The sequence below is a fragment of the Oryzias latipes genome, chromosome 11 (assembly GCF_053564925.1).
Source record: "Oryzias latipes strain Hd-rR chromosome 11, Olatipes_Hd-rR_3.1".
NCBI lineage: Eukaryota > Metazoa > Chordata > Actinopteri > Beloniformes > Adrianichthyidae > Oryzias > Oryzias latipes.
In genome coordinates, this window is record NC_136247.1 from 8,030,318 (window position 1) to 8,050,060 (window position 19,743).

The 19,743-nt window shown below is 40.1% G+C and overlaps 1 protein-coding gene across 1 annotated transcript in view; it reads right to left on the reverse strand.

Annotated features, from left to right (window-relative positions):
• The window catches only part of gabbr1b (gamma-aminobutyric acid (GABA) B receptor, 1b), a 34,129-nt gene extending 14,586 nt beyond the window's left edge, over positions 1 to 19,543 (reverse strand). Inside the window, exons 1-9 of the mRNA XM_023960059.2 lie at positions 18,971 to 19,543; positions 10,699 to 10,833; positions 8,425 to 8,595; positions 7,273 to 7,374; positions 4,674 to 4,739; positions 4,356 to 4,547; positions 3,983 to 4,228; positions 3,559 to 3,622; positions 2,598 to 2,675 (exon numbers count right to left, since the gene is read on the reverse strand). Coding sequence (XP_023815827.1) covers positions 2,598 to 2,675; positions 3,559 to 3,622; positions 3,983 to 4,228; positions 4,356 to 4,547; positions 4,674 to 4,739; positions 7,273 to 7,374; positions 8,425 to 8,595; positions 10,699 to 10,833; positions 18,971 to 19,207 — 1,291 coding nt within the window. The 5' untranslated portion in view covers positions 19,208 to 19,543. The remainder of the gene's footprint in view (positions 1 to 2,597; positions 2,676 to 3,558; positions 3,623 to 3,982; positions 4,229 to 4,355; positions 4,548 to 4,673; positions 4,740 to 7,272; positions 7,375 to 8,424; positions 8,596 to 10,698; positions 10,834 to 18,970) is intronic.
• Between the last annotated feature and the right edge of the window lie 200 nt (positions 19,544 to 19,743).

Here is a 19,743-nt window from a genome sequence, read left to right on the forward strand (position 1 = left end):
AAAAAGGTAGGTGAATGGAAATTTGAGGAAAACTCATGTAGACCATCATTATATCTATAACCACTTATTGCTCGGGCAAAGATCACTTAAGGGGATCGATCCTGTTTTTTCTCCCCAGCATTGCTTGCTGGAGGCCAGAAGGTGAGACAGACGGCACATTTCTGAGTTCTTCCGCTCTGCATGTGTAGGATGTGAGCGGTACAATATGTACCCTTGAAGAGGGATGTCACACGCACCTGCTGCTTTAAACTTTTTGGAAAAAATCAAACCCTAATGACAGTCCTTCTTGTTTTCTTTTTGGACCTTTGAAGGCCCATTTTAATGAAAATTGAGTTTTTGGTGTTTTTAACATGTTCTTGTAGCATTACTTTCAGGATGGAAAGGAAGAAAATTAAGAATAAATTAAGATTAAAAATGGGTATCTGAGTATATCTTCAAATCATTGTGAATCTGGCGCAGACAAAAAAATACAGTTGGAAAACAGTTGTATCAGTGACGTAGGTGCTGCAGTTGGCGGGCCACAAGCTCCCTTCTCTATTTCATTCTGATGCATCCAATTGCAAATAGATTCATGTACGTCTTTGTTTTGCTAATCTGAGCTGGCATCTGACTTAAAATTGTACAGTTGGAGAGCTCCAATATTGCTCACCTTTTTGTTGCACCGCTAATGTTAGGTTGAGGTTGTGAGGGTTTGTAAGCTCTTCCACTCTTGCTTTGTCCCTAATTTTCCAGTGCCAAATACGCGCAATTGTGACAGAAGAGTGAGCTCTGATGCCATCGCCCTGCCTCCCCCTGGAAATACTACCTGGAAATGAATTATGTGACAGTTTTTGCGCGGTGGATGTGAAAACAAAAAATACGATCCCTTCTTTGCATTATCGCATTACAGAATGAGCGGTGTTAAGGTAGAAAATGAAAAAGAACTTTGGAGTATTGATTTTTTATTTTATTTTTGAGTCAATTGATGCAGTTACATTTTGAAAATGAAAAATCATTTCTGTTACTCCAATTTAATTGTCAAATGTGATTTTTCTAATTGAATTATGCTACACATTTACCAGAGAACTTTTTGAAAATGAAATGTCAAATACCACTTTCTTTATCATTTTAAGTAAATGACAGAATGAGCGGTGTTGAAGAAGAAAAAGCAAAAGCTGTTAGGCAGAGTGATTTTTCATTTAATTTTTGAGTCAACAAATGCAGCTTTATTGTGAAAATGAAAAAGCATTTACGATATAGACTTTTATTTTTAAATATAAGACAATAAACTTCATACAAAGATAAAGCAAAGAGACCAATTCTGTTCCTTTATTTAAAAAAAGGGTTCCTGCCCATCCAAATGGAGGGAGTGTGTATGACTGCAGGAGCTCTATAATCCTGTCTCTGCTCTTTGCAGATAACATGCTCTTTTTGGCAATTCATGACCTCCAGTTGTCATTGGAGCAATTTGCAGTTGAGTGATTGTATTCACTCTAAATACTGTCATTAATATCTACCCTCCTTGTCTTTGCAGAGCCATCCTCTTTGAGTCCAGCATGTGTTTGGTTGTTGATATTTTAAGGACTTATCTGATTACTATTTATCATGCATAATTTAAACTCACACAAAAATTTGAGATTGATAGAGCAAACATAAACTCTTCCAACATTTGTGTTCTCTTTTAACAGTGGTAGCTCATTAAGGTGACAGCTGCTGTCCAGCAGGAAGGACGCCGCTGAGCAGCTGTGAGGACTGAAAGGAGACGACCACTACAGGTGCAAAGACTTCAGCTGATTGGTGTGGCTGCAGGCACAAAGGAGGCAACAGGACTGTAGGGGTCAAATGCAGACGCATAGGTGGAGAACACATCTTTCTCAGTAGCCATTAATAGGAGGATAGGAAAGATTCACATTAAAAATAAGCATAAAAGCCCTTAAAAGATGCCTGATAAATTTTTGTCCTGTGGAAAACAGTGACAATTTTGCCTTAAAGAGTTCTGAAAAATAATGCAGAAAACTAAATAAAAGCCTTCTGAGCTCAGGAATAATAACAATCGAAGGCTAGTTTATGAATAAATCCCATGTGTCCATCTTTAAATCACTATTTTTAAATTAGGTTCAAACAGTTTTGGGACAAATTCTGCTAGTTTTGTCAGGGATGAGCAGTATAAGCGAGTCAAGGTCAAGCTCCTTTACACTGCGATCATTCACTCCGTCTTATAACTGCATGCAGCCTCCGCAGCTCCGAATGCTCCAGCTCAGACCAATCAAATGCACCGATCGGGATACGTGCCGTCATTCCTCAAGGGGAAGGTCACCCAGCCCAATTCCATTAAAACCCCCAGCCGGGCGGCTGTCCCTGTCTGCGCTGTCACCTTCAATGAGTCCCTGCCATTTCTTTGCAATAAATCTTAATCAGTAAAATTGAATTGCAGGCATTAGGACATGAACACAAACACACAATAATTATTTGCAACCCCCGTCATGTTCAGAGAAGTGAGATGTTCGTAAGAAAGGACAAAGTAATAAAAAAGAAGGGAGGATTATGGGAAGCGGAGTTCGTGGTCACAGAAAGAACATGACCAGAGGAGAAGCAAAAGAAGGAAGAATGTTTCTTACCTATCCACTTGTCATTTCCATACCAGGAAAGATTGCCTTTCGTGCTGTCGTAGTATCCAATCTTCTTGTAGCTCCCCCCTGGAAGATGAAGACAGATGAAGGGGGGGTGAAGCAGGACTCACACAGACCTGCATGCTGATTTTACCACATGGTCAGAAAGTAGAGGTTTTTAATTTTTATAGGACGACAAAATGTTCACCCACAGATTACGTCCAAAATAACACATTTAAGGACAGGTGTTATTGTAAAATGAAACACTTCAGCGTCCAGTCTCCATTTAAAAACCATTTGGTGTCTAAGTGGATTGTTCTGAGAAGCTCAAGGGCACCGGAAGAGCAATTATCTCACCTTAACAGTAATCTTTTATTTGAATTTTGGGATGGTAGCGTTCCTTCCATTAATCCATTTGGTGATGGAATGGCTTTAATCTCACACCCTGAAATCAGTCTTGGTTTGTAACAAAATCCATCTACGTATTTTTACTGCAAAAACTGAGTCTTAAAAAAGAAAAAAAGGCCTTTGTATCTGAAAAAGTGTCTTTTTTTCTGTCTTACAAGAAAATAATCTCATCAAGAAAGTTTTTAAAAGCTTAATAATCTTAGTTTGAGAAAACATGTCTTAGGGACTGAATTTTTTTTCTTAAAATAATAATTCTCGGTAAGACCATTTTTCTAGCCCTAATGACAGTTTTCTTTTCTAATTGAAAGAAAATCTGCCAATGGTATAAGAGTTTTTGATCTAATTCCTAGGGGCTTGTTTTTGCAAAAACAAAAATGGATTCTAGTAGTTACAATTCAAACCATCACTTTAAATATTTTGCTCTGTGGTTCAAACAGAAAGTTCATTTTGTGCCCGAAAAACACAAAAGAAAAACACAGCACAGTAACCTGTATGATTTTTATTTTTTATTACAACATGAGTACAGTAAATCACAGGCAAAGGCAAAAAAAGGAGTCTATACCTTGAAGCTGTTCTATCAGAGTCCACGCCATCCGAGATCCTTGAGCATCGAACACAACGTGGCCCTGGAAGGAATACAAGAAAGATGTATAGTGTCTAATTGTTACCAGATTGTACTGTTTTGAAGTTAAAATCTTGGTGCAGACTCTGGACTTTACAGCTTTCTTTTGTCTGTAGAGCATTGGGAATTTGTGAAAGATCTGCATTTTTCTCCCTCTGCAGACTAGTTCATGAACTCCATAGGGCCTCCTTCTGTGACCTAAATCACTTTGCAGTAACTCCGCAAAGAACACCAACTTCCACAGCTTGGATCTAGAGTTTTCATCTGTTCACAGTGTCAGCTCACGTACATGCACATGGGAAAAGAGTTTTCAGCTGTAAATCTCATGTGTAAGCCCCTCTCTGATTTTTGCTTTGCTACTCACTGACACTCCTTCAAAGGAGCTGGTGTTCATGGCACGGTAGATCTCACTGGTGATGTCTCTGTTGTTGTAGTTGAAGTCTTCCAAACGGTAACCCCTTGCCTTTAAAGGCCCCACGGTCTTATTGAGGGCCAGGGCCAAAGCCCACACGGCATCGTAGGCCAGTGGTGCTTCCTGGAAACCTCCTGTCTCCTCTGGATTTTTACCCCCCAGCTTGGACATTAGTTGGGTTAGAAATTCCTGGGAAGTCTAATGAGAGGAAAGTAACAGATTAAGGTTGCCATCTTGTGATTATTTGGTATAGGTCTAAAATTGTGTGATCAAAATAAAAAATATATTGGAACGCCCCTCATGGACCAGGAAATGTTTGTCTCACCAGCTTGGAAGCTCCGCGAACTGTTTCCGGGTTGAGCATCACAATCTCGGTGGTCACATGACCCTCCACAGCCTCTGACATCTGCTCCAATGTGCAGTTGATGGACGGATCCTTGATTTTAAACCAGTTATCCGCATACCAGCCAATCAGAAACCACACATATTTTTTCCCGTACAGCTTCTCTTTGTACACCTGCAGACAAAGAGGTAACACCAGTCGTGTGGCAAACTATCAACCCATCGACTGGGAACATTTGACAAAGAACATGCTGGTATTTTACTTTATAAACCTTTGACACATGCAAGAAAAAAAGGTTACCTCACAGAAGACCTTTCTGGCCTCAGTCTCGTAGAACAGGCCAACGATGATCCTGGCGTCCTGTCTCTTGGAGGTGAAACAGAGAGAAGAAAGAGTCACGCTCTTTCTGAGCTGAAGGGGTGTAAAAAAAGCAGCCTTCCTTAGAGTTTTGCAAGCCACAGCAACAGTGTGGGTTCAGCTAGGCTGGCACAATGAACTGGGCCATCATGGGGGCCGAGTTATGTAATCGCGTTTGTGTGGAGGGGAAACTGAAATTGAGATCTGAGCAGCAGAAGTACTGCGTTAAGAAATCCGCTTTTCCTGCAGAAACTAAGATTGAAGTGCTGGAAGTTTGAGGCAGAAACTGACAGTTGAACTGCTATGAGTCACCTTTAGAATGCAACCGACACTTTCCTCACCTTGTCTGTTTCCGATCCCTTATGGGGTCACAGGGTTGCTAGAGCCTATCTCAGCTACTGTTGGGTGCAGGTAGGATACACCCTGGACAGGTCCCCAGTCTGTTGCAGGCCCACACACACACACACACATTCACATCTAGAAACAATTTAGAATCACCAATTAACCAGGTAAACTGCCGGGAGTCATCTTTAGGATGCACCTGACACTTTCCTCACCTTTCCTCTGTCTGCTTTCTTTCTCATTCCCCAAGTTTTTTTGTCTTTTTAACAGTTTTATCTGTCATGTGTTCCAACAGATGTTCCTGAGTTTTTGTGTTTGTCTCTTTCCTGTCCTTTCAGACATTGCCTCGCTTTATTCCCCCTTTGAAAGAGTTTCTCGCCCACACAGGGAAAAACACAAATAACAGTTTTATTTATTCTTTTTTTTTGTGTTACTATTAAAACAATAGAAAAAATAGTCTTCTCGATCAGGTTTGAATAGTATTAAAAAATCTGAAATGATTTAGTTTTGTTTGGTTTTTGGCCTTGTTGTGTTACTCTTGAGACACCTTCTGCAGGCCTTATAAATAAACTCAACTGAAATGAATTGAGAATATCGCTGCCAGTTGTTATCGCCTCCTCTCTGTAGCCTCTGTCATCTAGAAATAACACAAAACATTCAAGGATAATGCAATTTTGAGCCTTCTATGCGTGAACATGAATTCTTCTATGTTTCCGTTTGATGCCCGCTTAGATCCAGAGCAGTCAGAGTCGTAATAAGAAAGCTATTTATGTCTGCTGTTCATCTTTCTCCATCCATAAACAACTAAAACCCCTTTTTCCTCCAGTAAAGAATGAGGACCTTTTCATGAAAGGTGTGGATGAGGAGCGCTCTTCAGTCCTATTATACAAGCATTTCAGCTTTATGTCAGACTTTCTTCTTTTTGTCCTGCTATGATATGCTAAGGAAACTCTTAAAAAAACATTTACATTAGTGGTTTTCTGTAAAGTGTCTTGGAATTTCATGAGCACAAAAGAGGGTTAAGAGCTAAAACCAACAGTTGACCCAGTTTGTGTTGCTACACTAGTTCAAGTCTGCGGTTTACCTGAGCATGCCTCTTGGTGGAAGGTTAACGAAATGCTGCTTGGTAACAAGGCTGGGAAGAGAGCCCAGTTTATAAATGATGAAAGATGGTGAAAAGCATCACTTGCCACCAATCATACACCCTGATGCCAAACATAGCCTTTATATCACAAGACTTTATCTCATTTTACTCCCTTTAAAATCCAAGACTGTGAAGACATTTCTACTGGTTTTGCTCCGAAATATCCAAAGAAGTAGACCTGTCTGAAGGTTGCATCCTGGTCTAACACTTGATGTGGCTTGTGTTTTGTGGGTCAGATTTACCTGAAATATTTTTAAAAAGTAAATATAAGTATACTAATGGGCCAAAAGTCAAAGGAAAATTTGAACTATGGATTTGGATTAGGATTGGGAAGGTTTTGTGTCCTCAGTCACAGGTAAATCTGTGCCAAAGAAAACTGTTGATGTAGATTCTGTCTTGGTCTACATCTATGTCTATATATTTTCTATACTGTAACAATAAGAACTAGGACTTACAGTGAGGCCTCTTATCAGTACCATGGTCTTCCTCTGTGGAATAACTTAGTTAGGAGCTGATAGTTTCTGCATCTGTGGAGATTCTTAAATGTAAATGAAAGACTTATTTTTAACATAGCATTTAAAAAACTAATTTAATCAACGTATTTATTTATTTTGCTTTTGTGTATTGCATGCCTTTTATGTTTTCCTTTTTGTACAGTTTTACCCATTCTTTTAATCTATACAGTGTGTCCTTCAGCCACAGCATTCCCTTCTACGTTATGTTACTGTTTTGATTGTTGTTGCTTTTTTAATGACTTTTTATTGCTTTAGCCTATGACTGTAGATGTATTTTATGTTAAGCACTCTGTGTTCTATAGCATGTTGATAAAAGAGGCTCTACAAATAAATTGATTGATTAATTAGTTAAAGGTTTCTTATTTTTTTACAATGCAGACTGCCAAAATGCCTTGTCTTAAAGTTGCATATATGACTAAATTCATAATTAGATGATCAATATGTTTTTTTAATTAGGTTATTTTCTGAATTGCAGTTAACCTCCACATTGTGACAGTGGTGCTGCCTTTTCCATGGTGAGTGTTCGCTCATGCAAACATACTTTGAGGTTTTTAACAGCCACCGCAGGATCTGTGAGGAAACTCTGGCGGACGCTGATGTCGATGCCAGCCTCCTTCGTTCTCTCCTCCAGGTCGTCAAGAGTCTGTGAGACACAGTGGGAGGTCACAGTGGTTTTCTGCACACTTACTGTTATAAATTCATCTTTTCAGTGTTCGACTGGAAATAAATAAAAGTAATTTTCAATTGAATTTGAATAGAAAAAGCATATTATTATTTTCTCAAATTTTACCATCCTTTTTGCAAAAATGTTTCATCATCTGTGTTCCTGTCACACCAATACCGATCATTTGAAAAGCTCAATTGATTTCATGATCAATTGAAAATTGATCATGAAATTGATCATAAAAGAGAAATGAATAATTGCTGTTTGTGCCTGGTTGGACATGACACCAAGTCTTTCATATATCAGAACAGAGCTGTGAAAGAAAAAACCTGGAGCAAGATTTCTGAGATTTGCACCATTTCGGCAATCCGCATCAAACCTCTTCCAACTGTAGGTGGAGGACATATGCTGTTAACAGTAACAAAACAAAAAGAAGAAAAAGCCCCTCCCTGCTTGTCCAGACTGAACACCATGGGCTAAATGTCACATACCCTGTGTGAGTCGACAAAATTAACACTGTGATGACGCAGCCAAATCCATCCCGCCTGGTCTTCTAAACTCTGAAAATGCACCTTTCTTCTCTGCATCACATAAAAAACACATCTTTGTCTAACCTCCTCTTCTTCAAAGACCCTGAATATCAATCTCCTCCAGTTTTTAGGGGCGGAATGAGGAATTTAAGCTGAACAATGACACATTTGCGGGGCAGTGAGACAATGACTGAAAAGGCTAATGTGAATTTGTCAGTTCAACAGCACAAAATGACCTCTTTCCTCTGATGTCACAACAATTCACGGAAGAAAATATGTCAGTAGGATTGAAAACCCTTTGAACTGTTATTCATTTTTATTTTTGTTTTTTAGAACCTACTTGAATGTGTCATCATTTTGTTATTCGGACACAAACTTATTATCAGTATGTAAACCATTTGAAATCAGTGGGGCCAAAGAAAAACAAAGCACATTATTAGGCAACATAAATACTTCTCAGTGACAGCTCAGAGTATTTACATTCTGTTTGATGACCCACCGAGGTGAAGACTTCTGTAGTTTGCTGAATAGTGGCGATCTTGGTCCACTTCCACTTCTGAAAGAGCTGCACCCGAGTGGGGTTGTGCAGCGTTGCAGACGGGTGCGTGCGGAAGAAGGTGGGGAACCGCTGGCGGTTGGACAAAGCAGGAGAGCTGGAGCCATAGGACAACTAGGACACAAAAAAGCCATCATGGTCAATATTGATAAGCCTCAGATCGTGAGGCTATGCTGCTGCAAAAGTCCTTTAGTTCAAATATGATGACATGCTCTCCAAATTTCTGGAGCCGTTTATAAGGTTGCGTGTGTTTGACAAAGCAGGGGTCCGTTGGGACTTGCTGGATGGAGGATTGGTGACTACGTTCACGCTGGGGGTGTGAAATTGCTTCTCCATGTTTGACTCATCCCGTGGGGAAGCAGTGAGCTGCAGTCACAGCTGGTGTTTAAGAAACAACCTTTGCTAAGTGTCAAGCAGGAGGGAATTTTTAAAGCCCTCTGCTGTCTGTGGATTTGTACCCACTCTAACACCAGGCCGCTGAGGTGGAGTTCCTTTCAAAATGAGTTTTGAGACTGATGTGTTACTTTTATGGTAAGAAACCCCTTCCATATTTCATTTTTTTAATTATGAATGATATACCTTTCGTACTTGATTCTCTTCTTCATCAAATATAAAAAAAGAACTGACTTGAGTGGTCCCAGTGCAGTTTTTTAACTGAATAATGTGGATAAAACTGAAAGTTCCTCATGTTGCTTTTCATATGCGAACAGGACTTAAGCTCCTTCTAAAGGGAGGAAAAACAAAGAAAAAATAGGGTGTTTAATTCGATATAGCTGGTTGTCAACCAAAAAACCCTTTGTGATTTAGCCAAAAAACTGTTCCAATAAATCCAAAAAACAAAAGAAACTTTTAAAAAGTATTTCTTTGTCTAATGCAGATAAAGCTGCCTGGATGAAGCAGTTTTCAAAATGATTAACCCTCCCCCCTTTCCGTAACGAGTGATCCTTTTTCATTAATTTGCAGCTATTAAGTGCTGCTTGAAGTGTCCATAGGCCAGTAAATAAAGTTCAGAAACAGGCTTCAGAGAGGAAGCCCTGCAGAGACAAAGGGTACATTTTATTTATTTATTTAACCTTCATTTATCCAGGCAAGACACATTAGGAAAAAAAAAATCTTATTTTCAACTGTGGTATAACACAGTAGAACAGTGCGAGAACACATTACACTGATAGATCAGTGAGTTTGTTATCGCCTAGAAAGCTGCAAGCAGGCTTCAATTTCTGCTCAAAGTGCTCCAATTCCTATAGATCGTTTGCTGCATGACCATAAAAGTCCTCTGGAAACTGCAGATAAGATTGTCATCAGTTCTTCTTTCTGTCTCTCAGTAAATGTATAAAAATGAAGTTGAAACTCAAGTGTGTGAAGATGAGATCCTTGCTGCAGAACTAACCTACTTTCAGACCCGCGTCAGCATCATGAAAAAATGTAGATGACACTGCAGCTCGTGAGGAGCTGCATGGCGTGACGCATGGAGATGGAGCACGCTCAAAGAGCTAGAAAACCCGCTGAGCTTCACGTGTTCATGTGTCTGTGTTGGACATTTGCAGAGCTGGGGGGCTGAGTCTCGGTGAAGAGGCAACGCTCTTCATCGCTAACGTAGCAGAGGAAGCGTGCCAGGCTGGTGGAGAGGATCTGCCTCCTGCTGAATCCCTCACCCCTCTGATTTCTGCCTGCAAGTGTGGATTTTTGCACTCCGAATTTGGTGCTAAAACAGTCTTCTGGTAACTTCATGACTGTGTTTTAGTTTTAAAAGCCTGATTTGCTACAGGTTTGTGGGTAAAAGCATGCATTAAAACATTTATGAATCCACAGAAGGTCTTTGAATGTGAAATATAGGTATTTCTGGTCAGAACATGTACATATTTGGGAGGTTAGATTCCATCAGATCAAAATCCTGCACTCCATGCGGTTGAACTAATATGAAACAGGAATGCGGTGCCTGTTCTTTGCATCTATTTTATGTCTAACGCTGGTGTTAACTGGCAGATGTTACTCTTTTGGCCTTTTCTCCTAATAGTTTTGTCAGGTCAAATTTATTGTGCCTTTGCAACTACTTCTAAAATCTCCTCATCCAAGCCTTAAACCTGCAGTCATTGCATAAATGCTGCTTCTTAACCGATTGTATGCAAATCCTAAAAAACAACACAGCATTATAGATAAATGTCTCCAATGGAAGGGAATGGGATTCATGGGAAAATAAACTTGGGGGCATCTCACCACGATGAGGTTCCACATGCGAGCAGCTTCAGCCACCAGCGTGGACACAGAGCTGCAGCCTGGCATCAGCACAACCTTGATGGGCTCCGTGTACAGAAGGTCGTAGAGTAACTTGGTGGCCTCGCCTGGATCACACTGTAGACATGAAACCACAGGATTGTCATCACATTACAAATACGCCATATCTCACTGTCCACAAAGTGACATCCAACATGCCCATTTAAAAATCAAATATGAAAGAAAACTTTTTTTTTTTTTTTTGGAAATACAATATATTCTGTGAAGATCAGCTAAGTCTCACATCCAGTCAGAAGAATACCTCTCTGGTCAGCAGTTGTGATCCAGAAATGTTCATGTTGCCTTTTACAAATTAAAGTCAAGTTTTCCATCTAGAATACACAGGAGAATAATTTAAGGACGACCCTTCCTTTGGAAAAGTCATAGAAAATTTAAAAAAACACATGAATTCAACCAGTGTCATCCCAGCTGACATTATTAAAAAATAAAAATCAGTCTTGAGATTGCTTATCTAAATCTTCTTTGTTTTTCAACTGCTTCTATATAATCCTATCCTTCTCCCTCACACTAACCACCCTCATGTCCTCCTTCACTAAACCTCCTCTTTGGTCCGCCCCTCAACGTGTCCTTATTTGTTTATCTCCAAAATTTCTAACATGAGCTGTTCCTCTGATGGACTAGTAACTCCCACAGAGAACTTTAACATCTTCCTCTCTGCTTCCTGTCTCTAAACCAACAACATGGATGCTCTCACCACAATCTTTTACACCGTTCCTTTCATTCTGCATGTGACACTCTTGTCACACATCACACGTGAAACCTTCCTCCACCTTTTCCAACCCGCTTGCACATGCTTCTTCATCTCTTTCCCACACTTTCATCTGCACAGACAACCTACTCAAAGTCATCCACCTTCTTCACCTCTCCTCACTGTAACCTCACCGTTCCACTTGAGTTCTTCCCATTTACACTCAGATCCTGTCTTGCTGCAAGTGAATTTCATTTTTCTCCTTTTCAGAGCAAACCTCCACCTCTGTAGCTGTTCTTTTCAAGGTCAACCCTCTGCAGGTCAGCAAACACCTGCCTTTAACCATAAACTGCTATGGAAAACATTTACCCACAAGTCAACTTCCATTAACTTTATCCACATGTTACATTTAGTGCTTTAAGCATCCATTCTGGCTTCTAAGTAAAGAAAATCAATAGGTAATTTAGATGATAATGGGAGTGTTGCAGTGATCATTAATCACTGAAAAATCAGGAGTTTTGATGGAACCAAGCAGCAGCCCTTTAACTTTCAGTCTAAAGTACATTTAAAAACAAAGGTAAATGCAACAACCTCTAGGGTTTGTGGTACAAACATGTCAGCCTCCATAAAGTCCCTTTTAAACAGTTTCATCGTCTGGTTTAATCAGTTTTATCCTTTACGGTTAGATTTCAAATCCAAGGCAGAATGATGGGGGTGAATTATTTGTATCCTCGTCATTTTATGTTTGCTTTGTAGTTCTTTGATTGGCAGAGGATCATCAAACCCTTCAATTAAGAGTAGACTTACAGTGTATGCTCCAATCCTCATCTAGTCTGGCTCCCTATATTTGCACAATTTCAGAAAACCCAGGCTTTAGGGATGTCATTTACACTAAAGATTGCAAACAACCTAAGTGCTTAAAGCTAAACCTTTTTCAGTTTTATTTTTTTCATTTATTTTAGTTTTCCTCCAATGCAGGTAAGAGTTGTGTTGTATTGTAAAGAGTTCTGGAAAACTCATCATTTCACGTTTATACTGCATGGACACATCACATTTGTTCACAAAAAAAAACTTGAACTTCACTGAAATGATACATCCAAGTCCAGAATTTCATCCAAATACTTTGCCAACAACATGCAGCAGTTAATATAAGCAAGTTTCAGGAGATCAAGCTAGACAGGGAAAACATCAACAATCAAAAGTGTTTGGGGCCAAGCCAAAGACTATTTCACAGAAAACTAATCAGGAAAAACAACCAGAAGTAATTAAGGAACTGTATTTTCATTTTCTCCCTAGCCTTTATTCCACCTCTTTACAAAACAATCAAGGTTTAATCCAGAAACATAGTCATCCATCCATTAATGCATCTGTTAGTCTGTTGATCACCACAGTAAACGAGAACGGGCTTGAGTCCTCAGAACAGATCTACCTCCACCTTGACCTTCTCGATCACTTCTTACTGTCCTGCCGATGACAATGTAAGTTTATAAAAATATTTTTAAGGAAATGGATCAAATTATATTTTAGGAAAATCTGCTAATAGGCTAAAGAAATGTTGACGTATTTCTAGGGGACCTGTTTTGCAGTGCATCTCCATGCATGAGACATGTTTGTTTAATGTTCCCCAGTAATTTGGAGCTTGCAGATGTCTTTGGGTCCAGCTCTGCCACTAAAGGGAAACCCGTTTCCAGAATTAATCATTGTGCACTCTTCTTGTCGGAACAGAGTCTGAAAGCCCATCAGCTCTGGTAGTTATTATCTGTCACCCAAGTTTAGCTTGATCTACCAGATTTTGATGTGGAGAGCAGATCACAGGATGGACTATGAGATCAGACTGTCGCTTTCTGTTTGGTCTGCCTGTGCTGTTGCTGGCCCCCACCTCCTTTCATACCCCTCCTATTTGTCTGCTCCAGTCTGGGCAGCAAAACAAAACTCCAGCTTGGCATCTTCTTTTTCACAAATTCTGTTTGTTTGAACTGCAGTTGTCATGGTTACTGTTGCCATGCCAGCCATTAAACTCCCTGCCAACTCCACTCCACCCACCTCCGCCTCCAGGTTCAGAGGCAGAAGACTCATGAAGAACAGCTTGAACGGAGCAGAGTTGGAAGAGCGGAGATGCCCGTCCCCCTGTCCCCCCGTCCCCCTCGTCCCTTATCTGAGCGGCTACGAGGCCAAAGATTAAAGCGGTACTTGAATTGCAGCACAGAAGAGTGTGAGTTTCTGTTTGTGGCTCTGGTTCTATTAATAATGCTTAAACATCTACCTGACAAATATGAGCTGAGGAAGAACAGACGTGTTTTTGCCAAAGATAGCAGCCCAAAATAGATCCCTCATAACCATTTAGAAAAAGGTACAACATTTGCGGGGGGAGCTGAGGTGGACCTTTCCACCTCTTCAATATCAGATTCATTTTCCAGCAGATGCTCCTCTGTGATTACCAACATTTATTTCCCCTAAAGGATCCCAAACCGGGAAAACTGAAGCAGAGGCACTGAAGAAGCTGGAGAGTAACAGGTGCCAAAATCTTGCAAATGTTTGCTACCATCTGGTTTCCTGACATGGTCAACTCCTGCGGCTTCACTGGAGAGTGAGGTTCTGAAATCTCCACTTTGATATTTTCCTTTTAAAAGTGTTTTTTGAATCTGGGTTTTTTTTTGGCTGCTGCTGTGTGTCAGGTGTGGGGGTGTTGTTCCTCCTGCGTTCACCTTTCCTGTCCTTCAGTGAAGCATTCCCTAACACTTCATCACGTGCTCACCTGAACACAAATTAAAGCAGCAAGCGTTGTTAAACTTTACTGTCGTGTTAGGTTTTCATTTTGCAGCCGTGGGCTGACTCTGATCACATCTGTTTGCATGCAGACCATAATCTGATTAGAATTCATATTTTGATTAGTTTACCATCTGGATGAGGTTCATTCGCTTCAATTGACAAAACGTTCACTCACTCCATTCAAAAAGTGTCAAAAACTGCCACTGAACAGTTCCATCCAAACCAGATTTCCTAGAAAATCTGGTTTGGATGCTGCTGCATCCAAACCAGATTTTCTTTGTAGTATTTAAATAAATCATTTTATTACTGTCAATCCCTGAAAAGAAGCAAAACCCTTAATAAATGCCTGCGTGAATGGAATATGTTATGGAGTGGTGCAGGAGGATGACAAACCAAACATGGTTATAGCAAATATGTCACTAAAAAATGAAAATGATGGAATCCAGAAATGGAAAAAAAGGAAACAGACATAAAAAACGTTTAAGTCTATAGCTAATTTACTACAAAAACACACCGTAATTTCTCACTATAAGGTGCACTTAAAAGCCTTTAAAAAAATAAAATAAACGTCATTGCACCTTATAATCCAGAGCGCCTTATATATAGATTAACTCTGGTTGTGCTTATTGATGTCTCCAGTTCAAAATAAAGTTTTGGTGTACAAGAAGGGCTTAAAATGGGGCAAAAAACTGTCATCGCTTAACTTCTTTCAAAATTAAAAAATAAGTGTTCAGGTTTGTAAAAATGTTAACCCTTTTACACTGGAGATCTAGCTCCAGTCTTTACATTCATTCCACTACCGTAACTTTTAAACTCTTAACACGGTCAACGTCAATCAGCTTATTTGGTTTCAGAGAAAAGTTGCTTGCGCCGCTATGCCCCACTTTATATAATTAATGTGTTGTATATTGTTGAAAAGAGGCTTTAAAGTGTTGCATACCGGTGCAAAGCTGCTTTTCTCTGTGAATCAGCTTATTCACGCGGATCACGTAAGGATTTTATGGAATGCCAAACTGCACAGTAGCTTTCGACAGAGACATCTTCTGTGGTTTAAAGTTTAAAAAGAGAAAAAAAAGAGACATTTTTGACCGAAATGGGGGACAGAACGTGAACTTCTGGTTCCAGCCGAGGAATTCCGGTTCTGGCTAATGAGGTCTGGGTGCCATCTTGTTGTCTGCAGCCAGGCGTTTTTGAACAAAGTTGGGAATCATTTGTAAATACGCCAACGCAGCTAACATGTTGCGGTGTTGTACTGTGTCTTTTTTTTTTACGTGTTACTAACAAAGTTGGGAAATACAGGAATGAAGATTATGCTACACCGCTGATGCTTCTAATGAGGCTAATGTGTAGTGTGTTACACACTGGTACTAGAGTTACTGTGAACAGAGTTAATGTCTGACTGACGGACCTATCTCTGACTCTTTTGTCTTGTTTCATGCACCTTATAGCTCGGAGCGCCGTTTATCTGACAATTTCAAAAATAGACCATCAATTGATGTTGCGCATTGCAATCCGGTGCACCCTATAGTGCAGACAATATAGTAAATTGTCTCTGGTATGAAAAAAACTTTTAACATTTCCTTTATCTCAGTGTTGACGACCTCGGAACTTTGTCTAATTTAGTTTTAGGAACAGACATTCTCACTGTGTTTTGCTAAATGAACTTGCTCAGACTGTAACAGAACACTGCTTGTGTGCACAATCGCTGCTTTTCTGGAACGCTGACCCATTTTAAGGCTCCCCTAAAACACAACCTCTGGAGTCCCCCTGGAACTCTGGTGAAATTTACAGCAAAGGCAAAGCAAATGGACTTTCAAGATCAAGGAGTGGCATAAACACTACATTTCGATCAGAAACAGGAAAAAGCAAGTTAGAATCTGAAGGAGCACAAATCAAAAAAGCAGGATCTTGTAGGTGAACACATCTTGATGTCTTATGTGCTTGCGGGTACAAGCTTGTGTGCTGGTGAATTATGGATGACCTTTCTTTAACTCTGCCAACACTAGCTGGCAACAGCACAATGTGTTGATATCAGAGTTACAGGCATTCAGGAGGGCTGCCGGTACCAGCTTTCACCATCTTATCCCCGTGGAGATGATGTAGAAGTTTCAGAGAGGCCGGTCAGAAAGCCAAGTCTGGGCTTAAATCTCAAGTTCAAAGTCAGAGACATTTCAGATGATGCATTCCTTCTATCCAATCAATTTTTACTGCTGGACAAGGAGGATGAATTACTGTCAGCCATTAAAACCCAATGATGCCACCAGGAGAACAGACTGTTCAGATTAGGGGTCCCATTGGTTTTTGAAGACCTGTGCAGCTGAACTGAGGGACCCCCAAAAGCAGATTTACATCCCATGTCTTCACTTGGGGAATGTCCACTTCACTATCGTAACTGTGCATTGTTCTTGTTCCAAAAAAGAATTGCCCCAGTAAGATTAATGATTTCAGGATGCCCACACTTCCTGTGCAGTGAAACTGGCTCCACATTGTAGGTGGAGAATGTGACAAACTTTTTCCAGTTTGCATCCAGCTAGGATGGGTGATAAAAATCCTAGTCTCCTGGACATAGGGCAAGGTTGTGTGTGGTGATTTTTTTTATTTTTGGTGCTTTTAACACCACCCAACCCCACCTATAGGGGAAATACGACTGTGGATTCTCATCTGGTAACATTCATCTCAAACTACCTTACCAGTAGACCTCAATTTGTTTTGTTGTGGAGCTTTGTACTGGCGTTCCACAGGGCACTGAGCTCTTGCCCCTTATCTCCACCCTTTATTAACTTTCACCAGAACCCAGAGACATAGCACAATGTATTATGTCTCTGGGTTTTGCATGTTGTACTGTAGTATTGCTTTTAATGTTTTAAATAAATCAAATTAAACATACAACATGCAGAATTGATTGGACAATGCAGGAATTGTGTTGTGTTTCAGAGAAGATGAAGAGCAAGAGGCGAAGGACTTCAGTGAGTGGTGCTAGAGGAAGGACCTCCACCTTAAACTTTAAAGACCAAAGAAATGGTCTTCAAGAACAACCACCTCCCTCCACCTGGCTTAGGTTATAATAAAAGGGAGGGACAAAGAAATATGTGTATTAAGAATCTTTTGTGTGACTTTTGTCAAAATTTCTGACAGGTTTGTAAAGTTAAAAGCCAGAACAAATCTCTTCCTCTTGTTTCTGATCTTTAAAATATTGACCAATGGATAAAACGAAAGAAAATTTGATGTATCTCATGTGTTGATATGTTCTCTTCAGAAGAGTAAGACATTAAAAAGTGAGACATATTCCTATTTTTCAAAAAATATCAGCTTGTGAAAAGTTTGATAAAAGCATGAAAGAGAAATTAGGACGTTGCTTTTTTGCAGAATCTGGAGCATGCAGAGACCTCTGCATACTTTAGATGCATGGATGCATGTTGATTTTCCGTGATTGCTGAACCTCTTATAAGCCATTCACTGAATTTTTCACAATAAACTTGATTGCTAGATTTTCCTCTAGGTGGTTATTATTGTTTTTTCTTGCTTCTTCAAGCTTTTGATGCATTCTCCGTAGTTAAATTCAGTTTTATTTTTGTAAAAAAGCACCAGTTCATAATGGAGGATGTGTCAAGGCTTGAGCACTGAGTTAATTAATTGTTGTTAATTAATTGTTACAATCCAAGGCCGGTCTTTTCTGTTATCTAAACAAAATCTTTTCTGTCACTTGATATGGTAAGCAAATATTTCTATGATGTGGCAAATAGGTTTCTTTTCCTGCTTTTTATGGAGGGAAACTTCTTCCTATAGACTTCTATCTTCAGACTGATGAATCACAGTTTGACAAAATTACTGTAAACCAGTACAGAGCAGTCTTCCTTAGCTCTCACCCATAATAACTGATGGTGACATCAGTGTGACAGAAAAACATCAGAAATGTGTTCTGACATCCACATTGTTTATAGTGTATCCCACATAACTATCATTTAGGTCCTCATGGGCTAAAGTTTCTTTTCTTTGTCATATAATGAGAGCACATGAAGAAAATAATCAGAGGTGGGTAGTAACAAGTTACATTATCTCCCTAACATTAATTCTAGGAATAAAAGAAAAAGGAGAGTGTCAAAATATTATTGGTTTTCATGTGTAATATTTAAATCTTTCATTCCAGTTATGTACACAAATGTCGGGAAATTTCTGAATATGCAGATCGTTTAATTAAAAAGTTCATTTTTACCTATATACTGTAATCTAGGAAATATGGCTTTACTTTGAAGAAATACCCTGGATGAACTTATAGGTGGAATTTCAAAATCTCACAGCTGGGTGACAAACTTGCCACTTGCAATTTGCTACAGATGTAAAAAAGTGCAGGGCATTAAACAGTTTTAATCTTAACCTTAAATCTAAACTCTAAAATGTTAGAGACTCTGTGTAATATCAATAAATAAATTATATATATATATATATATATATATATTTGACAACTTTCACATTCAGTGAAAGTTGTCAAAACAGCTGTAGTAAGTGAGTATTCATTTTTCAGTCAGACTGATTTGATTTATTTATTACCAATTCCACAAATTTAAGAATATAAACCAGGGTTTCACACTGTTACTTCTTACTTATCAAGTTATTCTTTGGATGCTTTTTACTTACTAAATTATCAGTAGAGCTACTTTTAGTGAAGTACAATCTTTTGGGTGTTCAGGAAATCTGCACGTGTGCCCGTCAGACAGCATGCAGCCCAGCTGCTCTCACCATGCTGTCGTAGTGGATGAGCTCCAGCTCGTAGTCAGGCAGGATGTCGGTCCTCTTGTTGACCAGCTGCAGGGCCATCTGAGTGGCGGGGAGGCACGCTTGCCCCCCCGGCCACCCCCCGCTCATGGGGAACAGGGCTCCGATGTAGAGCTTCTTCTTCTTCTTGTCTGCGGCGGCGCAGGAGAAGCAGATGAGCGCGGAGAGCAGCAGAGCTGCGGGCCGACTGAGACGAGCCATGCCGCAGGCTGGAGTTTCCAATTTACTACAGGTGTCCCACCTCGGCGCGCATGCGTTCGATGAGAGAGGGCATCAAAGATACATCGGACTGTCAAATGATTCCATACTCGTGGGGGAAACATAAACTGGAAAAGAAAAAGCCTCTTGGAGCTCCGGTATGAGGTCCGCACGGGTCTCTGTCCGTGGTGCTGAAACAGTGAAATCACTCAATTCAACGCCTGAACAATGCAAGTCCGGGTCCGCCGTGGGAGTCACGGGGGACGAGCAGGCTCTGCGCAGGGCAGAGATGCTGCATGGATGCAGACAGCTCCGCAGCAGGAGGACGACTGCAGCCGCGAGCGGGGGAGCGCGAGGAGGAGGTGGAGGAGGAGGTGCTTTACGCGCTGCCTCTCCAACTTAAGTGAATTAGCAGGTCCTCCTCTTTCAATAAAGAAGAAGTGGTAGGCAGGATAACTCATATGAAACCAGGTAATAATATGTTCAAGATATTATTATTTTTATTACAGAACTTTTTTTTAATTACAAAATGTTTTTAA